We start from the raw sequence: 23391 nt of genomic DNA on the forward strand, positions 1-23391 counted from the left end.
TTACATTACCGTCTAAAGAGGGAGCAGAGAGGTGCTGAGTCACATGATGAAACAAAGAGAACCCATGAGAACCCATGAGAACCCATGAGAACCCATGAGAACCCATCGTTCACTGACCGATGAGGCAGAACTCAACTCAGTGAATAAAACCTTCATAACTATTAATAGCTGCTTATCGTAGAAACGTTTTCACAAACCTGAACTCAAACTAAATCATAAACTCCAAAAAGCTCATCGTGAAAGATGAGATTAATGATTATTAATGATGATAATAATAATAATAACTTTATTTATATAGCACCGTTAAAAACAGAGTTTACAAAGACAAAGACAGACAAAGCAGCAAAAACAAGAGAATAACAACAACAGAAAGCTCAGTGAGACAGTCGATACGATAAAATAAAAAACATTAAAATGTATTAAAATAAACAAATAAAAATAGAACAGTAAAGCGATGACATCACATAAAAGCCAGTCTGTAAAAATGTGACTCTGTGAGCCTCATCGTCCATAAAGACCTGGTCATCAAAAACAACGTTGGACCCTCAGCATGAGGTCTGAGATCCATCGATGTCCAGAACCATCACAGCCTGAGAAGAACTCATCATCTCATGTGTAGAGCTCGTGCAGCTCCGCCTCCACACTTTCACTTTCACAGGGAACAACAAAACAACAAAGCGCAGATGTTCCAGCAGTGACGATGATGAGCATGCAGGGAGCGAGGTCCGGCCCAGAGAGAGCCCACGAGTGTGGATGCGTTCAGCCGGACTCCAGACCCGCTGTGAACACGCAGCGCAGCGTCTCTTTGCCTCACGCACAAAACACGCTTTTTACTCCACTTAGGAACACAATCGTCTCCGGGACAACCCCAAGTATACCTTTGAAGTGAGCACTTCAGTTGCATTGAACCGTTAAATAAAAATGTGAAACTGCTGACTGATGCAGATAGTTCAGTGTTTTGACACTTTGTGGCACTAATGGACACCTCGTAGTCCCAGAATGCACTCTGTCAGTCACATGACACCATGAGACATAATACAGACTTAATAATCGGTTATTACAGATAATATGAATGTTCTTTTCTCTTCTGACTGTTGGAGATGGGCGGGGCTCAAGTAGCAGAAACGTTTCACTGACGTTTGGTTCATTTGGGAGATCAAATCCATCCTCCAGTTATTAAAAAGCAACAATTAACTGAGAGCTTGGATTCAGGCATTGGATTCTTCCAGGTTTTGAAATGTCTCTCTGTGACTTCATGTTGGGCATCACACGTTTTCTATTACTTCCACTCCCCTAAGACGACGGCTTGTCTTCGGTCCTCGGAACCCAACGGTCCGCCAGCTTCCCCAGTGCAGGTGATTTCCTCTTTGTCAGATGTAACTTTGTCATTTGTTCTCCTCCTGCAGTCACATCGCACCGCGGTGTTTGCTGTGGGAGTCCCTGCCGGTCTGAGCCGGGTCGGAGGTTAACTCTCAGCTCCCATCACTCCTTCTGTGACACGTGTTCACATCAGAGCACAGCAGACACTGTCACCTCACGCTGCTCTCTTTTAATTAAAGGAAGACACAAAACACAAGAAGAGCCACTAAAACACGGCGAAGCTGAGCGGCAGCTGCGTGTCTTTGCTTTGTATTCATGACTCCGTTGTGTGGATAACAGGGCAGCACCAACTGAACAGGCACTTTAAACCAGAGTCTGACAGAAGAACTGCAGAGATCAATGACATGTAATGTTCATTCTGTGCCTTCAACGATCCGCCAACCGCAGCAGTAACCACCAACAATGACCGAGACAAAGAAAGAGGCCGATGATGAACATGCAGGCTGCATCGGCTCTGCTCAGAGGTTGTTTGAGAGGCAGCTCACACGCTGAAGACCAAATGTGTTGAATAACCGGGAGCCGCTCATCACAATGGAAGGCGAAGAACAGTTTTATGTTGCCGAGCAATATTAATGAGCAGGGTAACTAGTATGTGGCTTGTTTTACTGCACCTCCCAGACAAGAAGCAGGGAGGAGGGTCTGCATGTTCACCACAAAGAACATTGGAAGATAAAGTGCAGCTACTCGTTATTTTCATTAAGGACTGGTATAAAGATGGAGAACGATAAATCCCATCATGACTTTATCACAGATGTATTAATATCGGCGTGTATGTCCGCTGACAGCTGACAGGAAAGTGCAGTGCATGTAATGGTCATTTAAAATGCAACCAACATGCATACAGTCTGTTTTCATAATGAACCTCCGACAGGTTACTACAGCGGTTACTGTATTTATTGCAATTTATTTAAATGTACTATTATTATTACTAAGTCCAGAGAGTTCACTACTTATGACCTAAAGATGCAGCTGTTGCTGTTTCAATAGAATAGAAGTGAAGACACACCTCCATGACAATCAAGACTTGTCATGACCGGGGAATTTCTGTGGAACAAATACTTGATAATTATCATTATGTAGCAACAGAAGCTCTGTTTCAACAGGTAAAAAGGGACAGACAACCAAACTCCTACGTTACAAACACATTTTAAAGTGCTGCTCTATGAACTAAAGGGCAATAACATTTGGTTCACGAGACGCAGGCAGCATGTTTCATACTTAATGTGAATATAATTCATACAGTTGTGATTGTTTTCGGAGGAACACTGAAAACATTCAAGACTTAAGACCTGGCAAAATGACCTGGCGACGCCATTGGTCGACACAGGAAACGGCGTTTAACTGGTGTGCTCAGTGGATGATGGTCACAGAAATGCATGACCGCGTCAACCAGAGTCCTGCCAGTAGCCTCCACGTGCTTGAACATGCGAGGGCCCGATCAATGCTGCTTGCAGCTTTAATGCTATTTAACTTTCTAATAAAGATATTTTGTACCCACCTAAAAATAGCAGTGTCAGTGTGTCTCGTTGTGGCCCTTCTATTTTTATTAATTTTCCTATTTTATTTAGCTACATGACATTTTAAAACGGGATAATTACCCGTCATTACTACCACATAATGTGACAGTGAATCTAACTGATATCGACGCATGAGGCATCTGAAACAACCCAGACTGACGGTTGATTCACGCCTGAACAGAACTAGTTTCTTTGAGAAATGTTGTCCGCCCACGTCAGAAATCAGAAGCGTTTATAGACCGTCTTCATTATGCGTTATGCTCAGTTACACACGGCCAATCGAGGAGGAAAAGTCGGGGTTGGTGATTTGTTTTGGTGATGAAAAATGACTGAGAAAAGATTGGACACAGGCCCCCCAATCCATAGTTAGGAAGGTGTGGGGGTGTTTCAGAAGCTATTAAACCGAAACAAAAAATGCCATATGAGTCACTGAAGACAGTTTTTTGAAAGTCTTCCAAACATATCTGCTGATTAATTTGAAACAAAGTATCTTTGGACTGAGTGAAGTTCTCCTCTGCAGCCGCACCGTCGTCCTTCGGTCATAAAGGATTCAGATCCTGGCCAGCAGCTATAATGCACTTATCTGAGAGGCTAAACGCCTGCATCTGTCTATAACCTTATATTGTAATTGCCACCATCCTGTATCGATTATGCTCACAAATCCATCGAGCCTAATGTGATTTCATTAAGATACAGTCCAAGTGAGCTATTCCAAACAAATACAGAAGAAAGGGGTCGATGTCTGACATGTTGCAGGAATATCCTTTCCAAGGCCAGAAATCATTGGAAATCATTTATGGCCTCCTGCAGCTATTCTTAATGCGTTTTCAATTATTTGTCTACATGTATTCCATGTGAATTTACAAAAGTGAAAATAAATGAGAGGCAAAACTCCCCAACATATTAACAAATATGTAACATGGTTAGTGTTGAAGGAACAATAAAAGTTTCTTCTTTTTGTTTGGACAAGTCAAGTCAATTTTATTCATGCAGCCAATACTCAATAATCAATCAGTTTAAAATCGGTATAAAATACAACAGCCTCTATCTTAGACCCTGAAATAGACCCCCATACCCTTCGAGCAGGATTTATATTTAAAGTTGGTTTCTTTCTTTACAGACACACAAAGCACTTCTTTGCATCGTCCCAACAGCAGGGACCACGAAAACAAATCAAAGATGCCATCACGAACAGTTCGGAAAAGGACTTCAAAGTATTCCAGAATATAATCCAAAGTGCTTGGGAAGAACATATTTTTCATTGATGCTTGAGAAGCGTATCAAAGGAGAGAATGAGTTGTAAAACAAACTCATAAGTGGCTGCAAAACATGAACTTATCTCTGTCAACAGGTATGAATCATCTGTTATTTCATCAAAGCCACTGAGTGATGTTAAACATTCAGCAGGAAACTCAACGAACACTGATGTCTGTAAACCATCAATCAGCTGCTCAATCCATCTATCGTCACTCATCACAAACATGTGGACCATGTGAGAGGAAGTGGAGAAGTTGCTCACTTTTCACAGGACACCAACACATGTGTTCTTAAGAGTAAAACTCACCACATTTTAAAGTTTTCAGAGTCCAAAACCTTCTCACTCCAACTCATCAATCAACGCTTGGTCAGCAGCCACATTGCTTCAAATAACGTAGAGTTTCCACTTGCTATATTCATACAATCAGTTTTCAAAATAAAGGTTGGTTTACTCAGTTTCAAGGTTTACTTGTGCAAAAGAAACGACTTGGTGAGGACGAGGAAAATATTGTGGTTTGGATCCAAAGAAGTATGTTAAAAGAACTAACTGGTGTTCAGTAGGCAACTCCAGTTATGTAGGAAAAATATGTTTGAATAAGTCAACATTGACTTGTGGAACAGTGGCCTCCTGGGTTTGTTTGACCCACACCGTCCCCTCCCACCCATCCCACGCGTTATACCCCGTCAGTCTGATCAGGACCCCGATGGGTTAATATTGGAGTTAGTTGAAAGCCTGGTGCTCATCCAGATATTAAAGGGTGCAGCACTGACCAAGCACTGCTATTTTACCAGTTGGGGGGTGAGATCCATTTGTTCACATCAACCAGATCTGACAGTGAGAATTAGAATCAAGATCAAGTTCCACAACAAAAGACCAACTTCCATCAGCCAACAGCAGACCAACTTCCATCAGCTTTTCCAAGATCCGTCTCCTCGCTCCAGCACGGCGACCGGTCGATCGCTTACCGTACTCGATGTCGTAGAACACAATGAACTTCTGCCAGCGCAGCTCCTCCACCAGAGTCAGCATGACGTCGTTGAGGCGGACGGGCGGCCGGGCGGCCAAAGTGTAGCGCTGCCCGCCGGGGCTGGGGTTGAGGTGGCAGGCGGTCCGCGGCGATCCCTCGCTGTTCCTCTGGATGTACAGGTGGGGGATGTGCATGGCGTCCGTCAGGGACTGCAGGGCGCTGGCTGACGCGCAGCCCGTCGAGGTGACCAGCGCCAGTATGCCCTGGTTCATCAGCTCGCAGGCTAGAGAGGAGACAGAGGGATGACGAGAGGCGTTATTTCATTGGTCAAATTAAGCAGAATAAATGCGAACAAAAAGGATCTTTTCAGAGACAACTGAACCTGAACTAGGGTTTCTAGATTTGGAACAAACCCCTGTTAGCTGCACAGTTTCATGAAACACATCAGTGCAGCCAGGGAGACGTGCCAGAGGCTGCAAAGAGTCAGAGAGAAGCCCAGTACTAATGCTAAATCATGTCTTGACCTCCCATTACGGATATTAGTCTGCATTCTCATAAATCTACTCCGCAGTCTGACAGGTAACACCGTTCTTTTTAAAACATCTCTGACCTACTTGTGAACCTCCAAACCTGCACTTCTAAAGAGCAGAACCTCGGATGATTTAACGGCCTGTTGAGGCTAAGCTAAAGGTTAAGAGTCCTCTGAGTGCTGCGGCGGACTCAGCTGTCATACCTGTTTGTGCAGAAAAACAACAGGCTCATACGAAGCCTCAAAGGTTCCCACACAGTCAGCAGAATCATGTCTCTCATCTGGCTTCCAAGAGGAAACCATTCGATTCAACAGCGATACGTTGAGTTGGACATGAAGGCTCCACAGAGACCTTCAGGGTCCCACAGGACATCTAAGTTAAATGAAAACAAGTACTTCAACATTGGGACCTTGACCGCCAACCAAAGGAGACGTAATGAGCAGGATCAAGTGTCCGACCCCAAGAAGCAGCACAACAATTGCTAATCAACATTCATCTTTCAGAGAATGTTGCTCATGTCTTTTCCTTCGTCCTTGTGAAACATCTTTCCTCCACCATCAAGGCCGAGGAAACGTAGTTGAGAAGAGACATAGGATGTCATTTCGTTTTGACTATTGAACCGCAGCTCTACTGCGGGTTGCAACACTCGTACTACCAGACTATTCAGTGTGGCCGATCCCATGATGACCCAACACACAGGATGGCAAAAATACCAGCAACTTCCAATACATCCGGGTCGCTTGTTGGGTGTTTACAAGCGAGCGTCAGAGACTGTTAATAAGAAGTGGACATCGTCTTCGTTAAGTCACTTATTGGTTTGTGGACTGATCCAATCGCGTCTTTCTCATGTGAACATGTCTTTATGGACACGAAGGAACATCGTGCTGCTCACTCGTTCACTATGAAGAGAAATTGCAGGTTTCACCATGAATGTAATCCCGCCTGCCTCCGAGCCCCACACTTCACTCCAGCTACGTTTCTTCTTGAGTACACTGACTCACTTCCACTGCACATCGAGCCGTTTCTTCTTCCTTCTGAATCTCCTCAACAGCCATTTCTTTTCTTTCTCCCCCCTTTGACATTGACGTGTCCCATAAAAGCTGCCCTCTGCCCGGCCCAACCTCCAAACACCTGTAGCTCCCGAGCCCTCCTCCGTCCTGCTGAGAGTTACCCTCTGTACTTCAGTCACAGTATCATCACCTTTGCACATGTAAACTCCTCTATTAAACCACAGAAACCAGAAGCCTGTCGCTGCCAGCTAATCTTTCTCTCTGCTCGCTCCCTTTGAAGCATCAAACCCTGTTAGGAGCCACAACAGTCAGAGCAAGAGGCCAAACTGCAGACACCACAGTTTAAGTTGCCCTGGAAAGCCAGACGTCTCTGTACTTCTAATACACACTTGTTAATGCTGCAGGCCGGCTCCCGTTGAGACGAATCATCTCGTCTGCAAAAGAGCTTTGGCAACATACGACTCTTTGGTTGTGTTCAAACACTGAAATTAACTTTCAGTGTGTTTTCCTGACAAGAGACCTTTTATTGTCCTCTGTTAAGAATATTGTCCTCTGGAAATTACGTTCATCTATTCTACTGTATTTAGATGGACATGTAATTGCTGGCAATTTTTATCCATTTTTCGACGGATTCATCTTTTCCAAAGATGCTGCAACGTTGCCTGATTCTGGTGTTTCCCTACTAATGTCCAGCGATCATAGGCCTGGGAAAGACCCTGCAGTATTAAGGCAAGAACACTGCTAGGCTTAGGTTTAGGTGGCTTGGGGTAAAAAAAAACTACAGAAGTGACGATATCTAAGTACGTAGGTTACGTAAGAAAGAAGTCAACATTGACTTCTGGTTTCATATGGGACATGAACAACGATTTCCTGGGTGAAAGTCTGGTGTTCTTTAATCCATGCGGTAACCTCCGGTTCTGAAAAGTGAAGTCGATTCTTCATGTGTTAAAGCTGCATTCTCTCTAGTGTCCACCAGGGGGCGACTCCTCTGGTTGTATAGAAGTCTATAGAAAATGACTCTACTTCTCTCTTGATTTATTCCCTCAGTAAACATTGTAAACATGAGTTTATGTCTCAATCTCTAGTTTCAAGTCTTCTTCAATACAGCATGATGTTCATTTAGTACATTATGGTCCATTTAGAGTCACACAGACCATAAAGCAGGGGATGCTTTAGGGCGGGGCTACACGCTGATTGACAGGGCTCTACGTCACTCCTCCTCAGTCCAGATATGGTCACTTCCTGTTCTCTGGTTGTAAAAAACCAAGATGGCGACAGCGAAATCGCCGAACTCGAGGCTTCATAACGTCAGTCCACAAACCAATGAGTGACGTCACGATGACTACGCCCACTTCTCATTCATAGTCCATGTTTTCAAACCGTAAACCTTGACCTCCTCTCAGCAGACGTTAGTGTTGTTAGTGATAAGCATCAATATATATATATATATATATATATATATATATATATATATTATATGTTATTTTAAATGTTAAAAGTTTCCCGTCACCATCGTGTCCTTTTCCTAACATTTTCAAAGCCACATGGAGCTCCTCTCCCCACAGTTTAAGCCTCTCAGCAAACCTTTTCGTCTCCGGTTAGAGCCCGGCTTCCTCTGCAGGAGAAGATGTGTCCAGACTTTAAGGTCAGGAGATGCTCCAAAGGGCAGGAGGCGTGTTATGACTGAGCTGCCAACAGGTTCATGCAGAGGCAGAGGAGCATGAAGCATAGCCGGGTCGTCTTCCAGAGAGAAAGAGAAGAGCTGGCTGGTCGCGAGAACCCTGCAGCTTAATGTTTGATGAGTCAAACTTGGCTGAACTCGGGCTGAGAACAAGCGGAGGACAGAGCGGAGCAGGAGACCGTCAGCGTTCAGCCGTCCATCTTCACTCGGGGAACGGCATTCTGTTTGGAAGTCGTGCTTCGTCAGCATCCCGGCAGTTTACGGGAAGTGATGACGGGGCGACTATTCAACCAACAAAATTTAAATTGTCTTAAAGATAATGAGACGAATGTGGCCTCTGTGGAAGTGGAAGCTAATGAACTTGCACTGAAGCATTTAGAGAGCAATCTTGTATTAAATGTGTAGATGTTTTTTTGTTGTTGTTGCTAAAAGCCCACCAGATTAGATTGGAATCTGACTCATCGGGTCAATTTAATGAAAATAAATCATTGTGTCACTGCTGATCCTCGCAGGATGGAGGTCAGCAGCTGCAGGAGCCTAAAGATGCTGCTCCTCCAGCAGCAAGACGGTGATTCTTTCATCTGTCTGTGGAGACTTTCACTGGTTGGCCATCTGGCTCTTTAGCTGCTAAACGTGCCACTTTGGTAAGTTTCTCTGCTTTTTGCTGCCTGTTTGATGAACATCTCTGGAAACGAGGCTGATGAGAGCTGCAGACCAGAAAACCAGAACAAAGGTCTGAAAGAGAGAAGAAATACCCAGTGAAGTCTGACAGACTCTACGGAACAGACACTTCATGGATGGAAGTGAGGCAACGACGTGCTTTGCACACACATCACTGAGGATGATGTCATTAATTACTCACTAAAGTTTACGCAATGCAACATCGATGCCCTGCAACAAAGAACTGCTGAGCTCACTCGGCTCGCTCTAACCAACCCGACACGGCAGAAGATGAGTCGGCTTTCAAACCAGTTTCAAGTGAATATTTTTTAAGATTTGAGAAATGTTCCTGTTGAGGGTCTCAGAGGGTCTCAAGTGTCAATCAAGGAGTCTCGGACCCCTCTAGGCCCTCTGTTGTTTGCAAACTGGTCTTAAATAGAATATGTGATTTGCAGAGCGATGAAACGTTGACGGCACTTTGCTTTTGTCTGGTGAAACCTTTGACATAAGGATATGTGTCGTTAGCATTTTATCGACACTAGTAATCTTATTGATACTCTTATTGGTTCTTTTTGATTATTTTGTGAGAAAAAAATAAAGAAAAGAATCAACAGTTCTTCATTGTTCTTGTATGTAAACAACAAGCAACACGTTCCAAAATCTTTAAGCTACATTCTCAGCTCAACAATGATTTCAGTGATTATGTTTCATTGATGATCCTGTTCTTGTGATCAACATCACGAACGTCTGACATCACGAACGTCTGACATCGCTAACGTCTGACATCGCTAACGTCTGACATCGCTAACGTCTGACATCGCTAACGTCTGACATCACTAAGGTATGACATCACGAACGTCTGACATCACGAACGTCTGACATCACGAACGTCTGACATCGCTAACGTCTGACATCGCTAACGTCTGACATCACGAACGTCTGACATCACTAACGTCTGACATCACTAACGTCTGACATCACTAAGGTATGACATCGCGAACGTCTGACATCGCTAACGTCTGACATCGCTAACGTCTGACATCGCTAACGTCTGACATCGCTAACGTCTGACATCGCTAACGTCTGACATCGCGAACGTCTGACATCGCTAACGTCTGACATCACTAACGTCTGACATCACTAACGTCTGACATCGCGAACGTCTGACATTGCTAACGTCTGACATTGCTAACGTCTGACATCGCTAACGTCTGACATCGCTAACGTCTGACATCGCTAACGTCTGACATCGCTAACGTCTGACATCGCTAACGTCTGACATCGCTAACGTCTGACATCGCTAACGTCTGACATCGCTAAGGTCTGACATCGCTAACGTCTGACATCGCTAAGGTCTGACATCGCTAACGTCTGACATCACTAAGGTCTGACATCACGAACGTCTGACATCGCTAACGTCTGACATCGCTAACGTCTGACATCGCTAACGTCTGACATCGCTAACGTCTGACATCGCTAACGTCTGACATCGCTAACGTCTGACATCGCTAACGTCTGACATCGCTAACGTCTGACATCGCTAACGTCTGACATCGCTAAGGTATGACATCGCTAACGTCTGACATCGCTAACGTCTGACATCGCTAACGTCTGACATCGCTAACGTCTGACATCGCTAACGTCTGACATCGCTAACGTCTGACATCGCTAAGGTCTGACATCGCTAACGTCTGACATCACTAAGGTATGACATCGCTAACGTCTGACATCGCTAACGTCTGACATCGCTAACGTCTTTCATCACTAAGGTATGACATCACGAACGTCTGACATCACTAACGTCTGACATCACTAACGTCTGACATCACTAAGGTATGACATCGCGAACGTCTGACATCGCTAACGTCTGACATCGCTAACGTCTGACATCGCTAACGTCTGACATCGCTAACGTCTGACATCGCTAACGTCTGACATCGCGAACGTCTGACATCGCTAACGTCTGACATCGCTAACGTCTGACATCACTAACGTCTGACATCACGAACGTCTGACATCGCTAATGTCTGACATCGCTAACGTCTGACATCGCTAACGTCTGACATCGCTAACGTCTGACATCGCTAAGGTATGACATCGCTAACGTCTGACATCGCTAACGTCTGACATCGCTAACGTCTGACATCGCTAACGTCTGACATCGCTAACGTCTGACATCGCTAAGGTATGACATCGCTAACGTCTGACATCGCTAACGTCTGACATCGCTAACGTCTGACATCACTAACGTCTGACATCACTAACGTCTGACATCACTAAGGTATGACATCACTAACGTCTGACATCACTAACGTCTGACATCACTACCGTTCCCTGGCGGCTGCTCCACAAACAGGTGTTCTGCGTGTTGGTCACATGTTGTGATGAACTTACTTGTGAGGGTTTTCTTGTGTTTGAGACGACCAGAGTTCTCACGCTGCACTGAGAGGAGACAGAGACAGAGAGACAGAGGCAGGACGTTTGAGACGAGGACGTCTCGGTCCACAGCTAAGAAAGTACCGATAGCAGAACCAGTAACTCCAGACCGCATCAATGCTAACAGGTTTTACTCAGTTAGAACCGGGTTTCGGGGCATCCCTACTCGGATGTACTCATTAGACCTTCTGTCAACATCAAGAAAAAGTGATTATTGTTTAGCATTAAGGATGATAATATTCTCCCAGCATGCCTCCCCAATAAGACCGTAAACCTCTGAGTCTGCTCCTCAATTAAAACAAAAATCCATAAGCGGTCACATGTCTGGTGTTGATGTCTCTGCACATGACAGGAACAGTCCGGTGGTTAATGAGCCTCGGAGCGTCAGAGACTGATACTCTCAGTCGGTCCGGCGCTGAAATCACTGAGGACCAATTCGCATAATATCGTCTAGAACGGGACTAATAGGTTTGGAGGCTTCTGAAACACAACGCCGGGAGCTGTTGGAATAACTCACTCAGCAGCCGGCTGAAATGATGTTGGGTCTGCAACGTGACTCCCTCTCGCTCTACGAGTCCACAGTGAGTCACGCTTTCATCTGTGCTCAATGAAGCATGCGCAATATTTAGCCGGAGCGACTCCCCGTGCATCCTAATGACACTCACAGAGAGACTCCTGCCAGACGGCGGGAGACAAGAACCATTAGAGGCAGAACGAGACAAAGATCTCCCTCCCTCTGCCTCTCTGCTTATTAGTGTCATCTGCATTCAATATCTCACCTCCAAATTAGCTCCTGGAAACAAACATCTTATCCTTGAGCAAGCGGGTTATGGATTCAGACGAAAAAGAAATGCTCTGCACGTTATCAAGGCCTCTCAGGCGATGCAGCAGTGGCGGGCGTAATTTGGATGCAGGGACATGATTTCTAAATACCACATTCATGGAACTCTGTCAGTACTTGGAGAATGATTTTGTCGAGGAGGTAAACATCTTTACAGCTGCAATGCCATTTCTCAGAGTAAACAGATGGTTTTCATAAATGAGAGGCAAATACGTGCCTGCGTGCAGTGAAGGAGGCGGTTATGCAAACCTGGCATGCAACGCATTATCAAGTAGAAAAGAGTATTAGCATTAAAAACAGCACATGAGAACTGATGGGATCATGGAGAAGAGCTGCAGTTCCTGCTGATCCTGTTAGACGTCTTTGATGCATCACATCCAAGGAGGGAATCGATTTCTAGAACAAAACACACAATCTCATGATTGTGTGTTTTGGGAGGCATTACTAAGGAATAAATAAAACATGGGGATTATGAACTGCAATGTATGTGTGCAAATTAAGAATTCAATTTAATGGAATGCAAACCTCTGAAAACAAGGCTGCATCTTTTTATAATCATTCAATTAATGAATCAATCAATTGATCTATTTATAAAGTCACCTTTCAAACAAAGCAAATGCAATCAAAGCGCTTAACAAATGACTGAACAATGAAGAAACTAGTGCTCACCAAATTCACTGAAGAAAGATAAATATATAAAATATAACACTGAATATATTGGTCATGGTAAAACAGTAAAAAAGGAAACTAGAGCAAAAAATAAAATAATTAATTAATTAATATTTCGTATAAATAGTGAAGCCACAGCATGAAATCACATAAGACACCAAATAAAATCAGTTCTAATAATATGCAATGATAATAATACCCATAAAATGATAAAACATTCTATAAAAGCCAGACTGAAGAGCTGTGTTTGAGTTTCTGTTTTAAAGTATTGATATTGTCAGCTCCTCTCAGCTCCTCTGGAAAGCTGTTAATGGCTAAAAGCAGCGTCACCGAATGTTTTTGTTCTGCTTTGTGGAGCAGCTAGCTCCTCTTCACTTGATGCATTCGGGGTGAAACCCAACACAAACATGTAGAAACCGCTGTGAGGCATTTTATTCATCCAGCCATCTATCTGAGGGCGGGTTTCCTGCAGTGAGGCAGTCTGAGCACCAACATCCACCCATCTACCCGTGACCACGGTGAGCAGCAGACACGTTGGAAGGTTACCAGCCTGCAGTAAAGTCCATGTTCTGGGATCTGGGATTGACTGACCACAGGTTGCACTCAAAGACACTGATACCAGCACTAAAAACACTTGTAAATGGCTTATTGTCCTACGATTGACATATGATGGACACAAGAGGACCCTCTACAAGGTCCAATTGGTTTCAAGTCATTAGCATGCTGCTAAAAAGCTGTTTTCAGTCTTTAGAGTCAAGAGGGTTTCTGTTGTGTCCTATAAAACAATAATAAATTACTTTTTGTTATAAAATTGACATATGATGGACACAAGAGGACACTCTACTGGGATTAATTGGTTTGATCTCATTAGCATGCTGCTAACAGAAGATAGCTTTCCAGAGGACTGAGAGACGGGGTCCTTGGTGAGCAAGCTCAGGGCCTCAGATAGGATGTTGGGTACTGTTTGAGCTATTTGATGAGTTATTTTGCATGTTGTAGGAATAGAGGATGTTTGGGTCAATGTCGGCCGATTAGGTTGGGATTATTGGCCAAAATGGTCAGCCCATATATATTTAGTCGGAAAGATACTTTTTGAGTTATAAGGGAACTGCCATTTCCTGGACAAAAAGGTCCGCGAAATGGCAGTTCCCCTGTAACTCAAAAAGGGTAATTTCGTCTACATTTGATTGTGCTCTCATTTAGGCCAATTATCCCAACCCAAATGGCCTATTTGTTCTCATCTCTCCCAAACAATATATACAGTATGATCTTGGCTAGGAGGCTGAAACGTATTTTGACTACATGTTGCTATGAAGCCATAGACCCTGTGTATTAAGTTCGGTGGCTGTAGGTCGTTTAGAACAAATTTCACCATATATGGTGAAGATGCCAAAATGTCAGAATTTGTTCCAAAAGGCATTGGGACAGTCGGAACAATTATCCCAACTGGGTTGGGATAATTGGACTACATGAGAGCCCAATCAAGTGTACTCGACATGCCACTTTTTGAGTGATAAGGGAACTTATCCTTATGACTCAAAAAGGGTCATTTCGACAAAATGTGTCTGGGCTGACCATTTTGTCCAATAATCCCAGCCGAAATGGCAGAAATTGTCCAATCTCTCCCAAACAATACCTACAGTATGATCTGGGCTAGGAGGCTGAAACGTATGAGGGGGCATACCTGGGAACAGCCCACCAGGTGTGCAAAGTTGCAAGCAAATCGGATGAGTTAGATTTTTGTGCAAAATCGATGCCTTGTGCTACTTTGCCTGAGATTTCAAATAATTGGAGTTGGTCCAATACTTTTCATAACCCTAAACCTAACTGTTGGTTTTGTTGCTGTCTAAACCTAACTGTTGTTTTTAACATAATGTCGTCCGGTAAAGTTGTTCCGAGCTTCGGTCAGTGAATCCACACGTTTAAAATGATGGCGGTTTCTTGAACAGCGTACTTTCGTATCAGATAATCCGCTCATCCTGAACATCCACATGCTGTTTTTAATCTCACCTCCAACCTGTTTTCACGCCTCCTGGCTCCATGAATTGGTTTTTTGTTGTTTTAAGTTACTGCAACACAATGAGAGGGGAAATGAGATTCATTCATGTGTTGCGCGGTGGGCACGGCGGCACAGCTAATCGATAGGCGGTGGAAACAGATAGCCAGAGTGGCACAACAAAACAAAAGGATTAGTGCTGCTAGACGAGGACGGATTGAGCAGATCACTGGCACGAGACAAAGCAGGAAGACGGAGACGGGATCCTCTGTTTCTCATTCACTCTTTGCCCTCCTCTGCAGTCTATCTTTAAATCCCTCACATCTACAGACGCACCAGTTCTTTTCATTTCATTATTAATCCACAATATATTCATGGAAATGAGGGTTTATGTTGATCAATCAAAAGATAAAGCACAGCAGATGCAAACAATATGCAAAAACTAATATTAACGCTGTAAAAATGCTCATTACATGAACACAGTCTTTTCAAAATAAACTTTTGTCTTCACAGGAAACACAGTTTTAGGTTGAGTCAACAAAGCTACTTAGGTTGAGACAACAAAACTACTTAGTTAGGTTGAGTCAATAAAGCTACCTAGTTAGGTTGAGACAACAAAACTACTTAGTTAGGTTGAGTCAACAAAGCTACTTAGGTTGAGTTAACAAAGCTATTTAGGTTGAGTCAACAAAGCTACTTAGTTAGGTTGAGTCAATAAAACTACTTAGTTAGGTTGAGTCAATAAAGCTACCTTGGTAGGTTGAGACAACATATAAATAACTTAACATTAAAACACAAAAACTAAATAATTAACCTTTAATGATGGATTACATATTTGTAATTTGGCCTAATATGTATTGATACATAGTTTTGAACTTCGTTCTTTGATCATAGAATGAGATATGTGTATAATTTGTAGTTGTATTGAAAGATGTGTCTTTACCATCTTCATCCTAACACACACACACACACACACACACACACACACACACACACACACACACACACACACACACACACACACACACACACACACACACACACACACACACACACACACACACACCCTCCCTCTGGCTCTCTTCGCCCTCAGAGCTCATTTTTCACCTCGGGCCGACGGGGGCTTAAATTCTCTCATGCTTAATTAAACTATCTATCTCCACGGATCTGTAGCGCCATTACCCAGAACACCCTGCACAACCCCCCCCCCCCCCCCCACTGCTCTCAGGGCAGAGCTGCTGCTCAACAATGTCTCCATTAAGGGGATGAAATGAATGAACTCTGAGGCTAACAATGGTGCAGACCCAGACTTATTATGGTCCACAATCCCCAGGCTTCAGCCTCCAAACAACTAAAGCCCCGTGGACACCTGAAGAAGGTGTGTGTGTGTGTGTGTGTGTGTGTGTGTTGTCACACATTGTCTTACATCCCTACATGCGCATACTGTTTCCTATAATAATGGGAAATTTATTTAAACTTTAAATTTAAGTTCCATTAGTGAGGAAACACGGTGATGTCTACATCCTGCAGCACTGCTTGATTTTATAACCAGTGCATGTGTGTGTGTGTGTGTGTGTGTGTGTGTGTGTGTGTCAGTAATAGAAATAAGCCAATAGCTTTTAAAGGAAGAGCAGAGCAGAATTCCAGAGCTCCATCTCGGCCAATTTGCAGCCCCTCGACAGGTAGAACAACCCGATCTCACACCGCCGCCTCCTGCAGCTCTGCTCTCTGTTCAAGCTGCTGAGCTTGGATTTCTCTGTGAGCATGATTAGACAAATCTTTAGGACGGGTTATGTTCTACTCGTGAATCAATTCAGGACCGTGCTTCTTGTGCACGTGACTCTCTCTCTCTGTGTGCATGTTCATGTTGTGTTCGGTGCACAGGAACCTGATCTCATGGGAAGGGCTGTAAATACAACATCAAATACAACCTTTTAAGGGCATTTCAGTTGTTTTTCTGAACCACGCTGTTACCGTGAAAGGACCACAGTTAACTTTAAGCAACAGAACTAATGAGTTCATGGTTGAGCTTAAGATAAGTGGGTAAGTCAAAAGTAAACAACGTTACATAAGAACTTCTAAATAACGCAACATTTTTGGGAGTTTGTTTGACTTTTGATATTACTCCACTTGCTTCGATCCTCATATATTCACACTTATATGTTCATATAGCAGTCAATGCAGACTACATGCTGTAAAATGAACCCGCAAGAAGCAGCAATAGCATTTTATTTAACCATAAATTACCAAAAATTGTTGTGATTTATGCGTCTTTTGGAGAAACCGGCCGGTACAAGGATTCATCTGCTGGCTGAAATAGTCGGGATATTCTTGGAGCTGCTGGTGGGCTGATCGGCTCTCTGTTCCCACTCTGTGCTCGAGGCTGCGCTCACCCTGATGGATGAACACCGTTTCTACTTGCTTTGGTTGACATGTTAGCAGACTAAACATCCAGCAGACATGATCATCCCACTGGAGTCGTGTTTGTGTAACAATGAATGTCCAATATTAGCTCTGGTTTGGTCTCCACCGACTCCTGAAGGGAAATGTCCCGCCTTTTAAATGATACATGATGAACTCCATATCCATGAAGACCATCACAAAAAGAAACGAAAATCCCTTTCAGTCCTGTAACAAGACAGCTCGTTGATGTGATTGACAGGATGAACAGTTGACAGGGAGGAGGGGGCGGGACAAACTAAAAACACCTGTGTCCAGGTGAACTATGGCTGAATCATGATGCCAGGCGGTCTACGCTGAAAGGCAGACAGACAGGTAAGAGGATAACAGGTCTGCTGATATCATCAATCAGGTTTGTGTCACTTTCTCCTAAAATAGACCTTTCAGTTGGAGCTGTGGACTCTCTTGAGTCCGGGTATGCAATTTTCGAGCAGAGGCCTAAAAATAGGGCTCGGAAGACAACACGAACACAAACCTAGTGAGCACACACTGAGGTTGAGAAGTGAATCAGGAGGTGTTCTGTTCGCTTTCTTTCAGCTTCTGAAGGGATAATCCATGATCCCTCAAACTGTCTCTACCATCAAAATGAGAAGAAAACAGAAACGGTGAGCGTCACACGTTGCACAACGTTGCATTGCCGTCTCTGGTCTTCCTGTTTTGAGGCGATGTGGTCTGCACCAGAGGACTGCATTGGGACATGAATCTCTTGGGATTCAGCCAGCACCAACCAGAAGGACGGAGTCAACACATGAACTGAAGAAAGATGACAGCAGGTCATGAAGCGCTCTGAGCTGGTGTCCGTATCAGCAGTACTCTGTTCAAAAAGCAAAGAGGAGAACTACGCAGCTCTAATGATGGACTAGAGCTACAGATGCTACTAGATCCACCTTCTATCAATCTCTCCAAGCATCTTAAATCCTCCAAAGAGCCATGTTGAAGTATAACTCTATCATATCAGACACCAGCCTGTTTCTCATTCATGTCAAGTGGACAGAAAGGAAAATTTGCACAGTTTCTACAGTTCATGTCCTTCATCAACGTGTCCCAGAGCTTCATCTCCCATGCTCGAGCAGCGCTCTCCTCCACTGAACTGCTATTGATGCACAGATATCTCCATGGCACATTGAGAGTGTTGAGCAGAGACCGTACGGATCAGGCATGTTCCTTAAAGGTCTGGGCTTCACAGAAACCCTCCTACTGAACAGTAACACGTCCTCTCTGTCTAACTGCTCCTCTCACTCAGATCCCGTTAGACGTTCCTGTGATGGCTGCAGAGGAAGAGCACCTGAATCATTAATGTCCACTGAACCCAACGGGTGCTTGGATCAGAGCTGAGTTGTGAAGTAGATGAACCTCTGGACTGGTTTACGCCACACCGAGCAGTAAACAAACCGTTTACAGACTCTGTGAAGCTTTAAATGTCCAACAGACAGCGAGCGTCTCCGTGCTCAACGGCCGGAGGCTGCCGGTTACTCGCCGGCTGTGATCGAGCGTCCTTTGCTTCTGTTTGGTTCTGTGGCGCCAACAAACAGCAGCCTCTTCACAATCATCCGTCTCACTTGAACGATGCGGAGCTCCGTCACAGTGCCGCATGGTGTTACACCGAGGGGTGTGTGTGTGTGTGTGTGTGTGTGTGTGTGTGTGTGTGTGGACACTCGACTCAGTTGGTAGATTCATAAAGCCGTGCATGCTCTCTCTACCAATGAGCCAATCAAATGGAAGCAGAACAATCGCTTTCTCCTCTCTTTATGTATCATTTCCTCACATCTGCATCCTTCCTCTTCTAACTGCCTCCTTTCTCTCACCCCTTCATCCCTCCGTCCTTTCCTTCCCTCCTTCTCACCTACCTTTCTTCCTGGTGATTTCGCCGTCCTTTCACTCTTTCACTTCTATATCACAGCGTCTATAAAGTGCTGGTTTCCACCAAATGTCTGTTCTTCCAGGTCATTTAGCAGAATAGAGGTTATTCATATTTGCTTTAACGGTGTATGGAGAGCGATATCTACATGAAATCTCGTCTCAGTACTGAGCGGAGATATGAATTTGGAAGGTAGAAGCTGCTTTTGGCCGATGCATGGGTTTGTTTACCAGCTCTTGGCAGGTGAGCTGAGGAGCCCAATCACCTCTCTAACGTACATCCATCAGCTAATTATGATGAATGGCCAACGAATCAGTTCATCCTTCACCACAACAACAACAACAACAACAACAACACGTCGGGCTGGAGTCCAGAAACACGGAGCGGACCGAGAGATCCACGCTTGAAACTAAATCCCCGGCTCAGCCCTGAGGGGAGCGTTCCAACACGAAACATCTCCTCCTCTCGTCTCCCTGAACTCCCCCGAGGAGCAGAGCAGTCCGGTGGTTCCTGTCAGCCTCCACAAGCAGCCAGCAGGAGGGTCAGAGGTCAGCGCCTCATCCCAGAAACAGAGCACCGTCTGGGGGATAGCAGGGCCCGAGGAGAGCCTGCAGATCAAGGACACGCTCATCCACCCATGACAGAAAGGAGGGGGGAGGAGGGAAGAAGATGAGATGAGGAAAGGAGAGGAAAGATACAAAACAGGATGAGAGTAAGGAGTGAATAAATGATGAGGAAAGGAATGAGAGAGAACAAAATATAAGTGAAATAGTGAAAAAGGGAAAGGAAGGAAAGGGGGAGAAATCACTCGGAAGAAAGGTAGGAGGGAAGGAAAGGATGGAGGGATATTGAAAGGAGGAACCAGTGAATACTGGACTAAACCAGGACTAAAACATCAATGAATACTGGACTAAACCAGGACTAAAACACCAGTGAATACTGGACTAAACCAGGACTAAAACATCAATGAATACTGGACTAAACCAGGACCAAAACACCAGTGAATACTGGACTAAACCAGGACTAAAACATCAATGAATACTGGACTAAACCAGGACTAAAACACCAGTGAATACTGGACTAAACCAGGACTAAAACACCAGTGAATACTGGACTAAACCAGGACTAAAACACAAGTGAATACTGGACTAAACCAGGACTAAAACACAAGCAAATACTGGACTAAACCAGGACTAAAACACCAGTGAATACTGGACTAAACCAGGACTAAAACACCAGTGAATACTGGACTAAACCAGGACTAAAACACCAGTGAATACTGGACTAAACCAGGACAAAAACACCAGTGAATACTGGACTAAACCAGGACTAAAACACCAGTGAATACTGGACTAAACCAGGACTAAAACACCAGTGAATGCTGGACTAAACCAGGACTAAAACACCAGTGAATACTGGACTAAACCAGGACAAAAACACCAGTGAATACTGGACTAAACCAGGACTAAAACACAAGCGAATACTGGACTAAACCAGGACTAAAACACCAGTGAATGCTGGACTAAACCAGGACTAAAACACCAGTGAATGCTGGACTAAACCAGGACTAAAACACCAGTGAATATTGGACTAAACCAGGACTAAAACACCAGTGAATACTGGACTAAACCAGGACTAAAACACCAGTGAATGCTGGACTAAACCAGGACTAAAACACAAGCGAATACTGGACTAAACCAGGACTAAAACACCAGTGAATACTGGACTAAACCAGGACTAAAACACAAGCAAATACTGGACTAAACCAGGACTAAAACACAAGTGAATACTGGACTAAACCAGGACTAAAACACCAGTGAATACTGGACTAAACCAGGACTAAAACACCAGTGAATACTGGACTAAACCAAACTAAAGCTGAAATACCAGAGAACATTGAACCAAAGATAGTGGACACAAACAGAGAGGCTGAAAGAGTTCTGGTTAGTTTTGCATGAAACAAAGTATCGGTAAAAGAAAAAATGGATCAATGAACACAATCATATGAGATCATTGTACACACACACCTTTACTGCAACTAATGAATATTATATTAACGATCCACTAAATGATATAATTGATACAAAACAAACTGCAGTAAATTCTGAAAATCTTCAAAACTGGGAAGAGTAAACATCATAAAATAGATTTTCTTTTTCAAGTGTGTGAGAGAGAGAGTGTGTGTGTGTGTGTGTGATTATCCCTGATGCTGCAGAAACATGTGATTATTCCTGAAGGTCGACCCAGTGGAGGACTTTCATCAGCAGCAGACGGCTGCAGCCCAACATCCTCACCGCCGTCATCAACCAGCTAGAGAGGCGGACTCACTGAACTATGACATGCTGGAGACTGTTTGATACCATATCAGGACAACCTCATGAAGACAGATACTGATTTATATTTTGAATAAGAACCAAAAACGAACCAGCGTTTCTGCTTTACAGGAGATCTCTGCAGATATTTCATGATCTGTGATTCAGTGTGTCCCAAAACAATCTCTCACACACAGCGAGGCTGTCAGAGGAACTTCTGGTATGATTACACTTCACACATCCATTGTGTTTATCACTCACAAAGCAGAACATATCATTCTCACAGAGAGAATCCGGAGCTGCTCTCGCTTTCAATGCATTTTAAATATATTTGTAAACAGGAAGAGTAAAAGAGAGGACAGACAGACAGGAAGTGTGTGTGTGTGTGTGTGAGAGTGTGTGTGTGTGTGTGTGTACAATGTTCTCATATGATTGTGTTGATTATCTTCAGGTCGCTGATGTCCACACTTACAGCTGCTTCACGGAAGACTTGTCACAGAGAGACTATTGTGTCAGTAGTGATTTAAAAACACAACCTATCTCCATGCAATCAGCACATTTGTGTGTGTGTGTGTGTGTGTGTGTGTGTGTGTGTGTGTGTGTGCACTTTGAAGCACCTGGTCTCGTAAATCAAAACAAAAAGCAGCAGCGGTGGCTTTAGGAAGGAAGGAAGGAAGGAAGGAAGGAAGGAAGGAAGGAAGGAAGGAAGGAAGGAAGGAAGGAGGAAACAATGTGAAGGACGAAGAGACACAGACTCTGGCAGCTGTAATAAATCCTCCAGGAGACATTTTTCTCTTGTTTTTGTGTCTGCGGGACTCATCGGGTCAAATCGATACCGCGGTCGCACCGACGTTCATCTCACTTTAGATTGGTATTAATGACTATTTGGGGGGGGTGGGGGGGGGGGGCTGGAAGGAACCGTGACAGCAGAAAACTTTGGCACCGATGAAGAATTCTCAAACTGAAAACATTATGTCTGCTGCAGACACAGAGGTACAAACCAGCAAAAAGCAAAACATTAAAATAAGCAAAACAGCCAAAGACAAAAAGACGACGATGGACTCCAAGCAGATGACATTGTTCATTCAGTGTCAGAACAACTTAATCCTGTTTTTAAAATCGTGATTTTATAATATTCGAGTTAAAAATGTCCAAAAACAGTGAAGGAAACTGTGTCTCTGCTATTTAAAAAGGTATAGATGAGACGGATTAATACACTCTACAACCTATTCTAAGACTGATCGGATTCTCATTATTAAATCAATTGTCTTTTTTCCTCATCTGCACCTCTCAACATCCAAGACGATTATTAATTAACTGTAAACTTTGCAGCTCGCCGGGTGAAGTCGTGTTCTGACAGCAGAGTGACGGTGAAACGTCTCCGCTGTTGTGTTCTGCATATCTGCCTCTGGAGGCTTTTCGAGTACACAAACAAAACTGCCGCAGTCGCACCCCTCTCTGTCTCACACACACACACACACACACACACACACACACACACACACACACGGCCATTAGGGTGCTAGGTTGCTGGCTGAGGTGTCAGACAGCCAGATGAGGTCTGAGCCGCTCTCGTGGCTTCCTGCCTCATTCCCATGCATTAGGAAGGGGCTGAGGCTCATTTGGCTCCATTAGAGGGCCGGAGCGCCACCGTCCAATCACGACGACCAGATATCAGTCCGCGCGGAATGAACGGATGAACGTCACGTTAGATTCTTCTATGTTGCAGGTTGGTAGTTTGTCACGATAGGAAGTAAACAAGACATTTCACATGTTTGTGAGGCGGAGAGTGTGTGAATGAATGAACTAATGAGAT

The 23391-nt window shown here is 44.1% G+C and overlaps 1 protein-coding gene across 1 annotated transcript in view; it reads right to left on the reverse strand.

The window, feature by feature from the left end:
* The window catches only part of LOC306795233 (glutamate receptor ionotropic, delta-1-like), a gene marked incomplete at both ends in the record, with an annotated part of 197423 nt that overhangs the window by 83720 nt on the left and 90312 nt on the right, over window positions 1-23391 (reverse strand). The window contains one exon of the mRNA XM_079293676.1: window positions 5121-5405. Coding sequence (XP_079149802.1) covers window positions 5121-5405 — 285 coding nt within the window. The remainder of the gene's footprint in view (window positions 1-5120; window positions 5406-23391) is intronic.

Source organism: Melanostigma gelatinosum, assembly GCF_949748355.1.
Source record: "Melanostigma gelatinosum genome assembly, chromosome: 21".
Lineage (NCBI taxonomy): Eukaryota > Metazoa > Chordata > Actinopteri > Perciformes > Zoarcidae > Melanostigma > Melanostigma gelatinosum.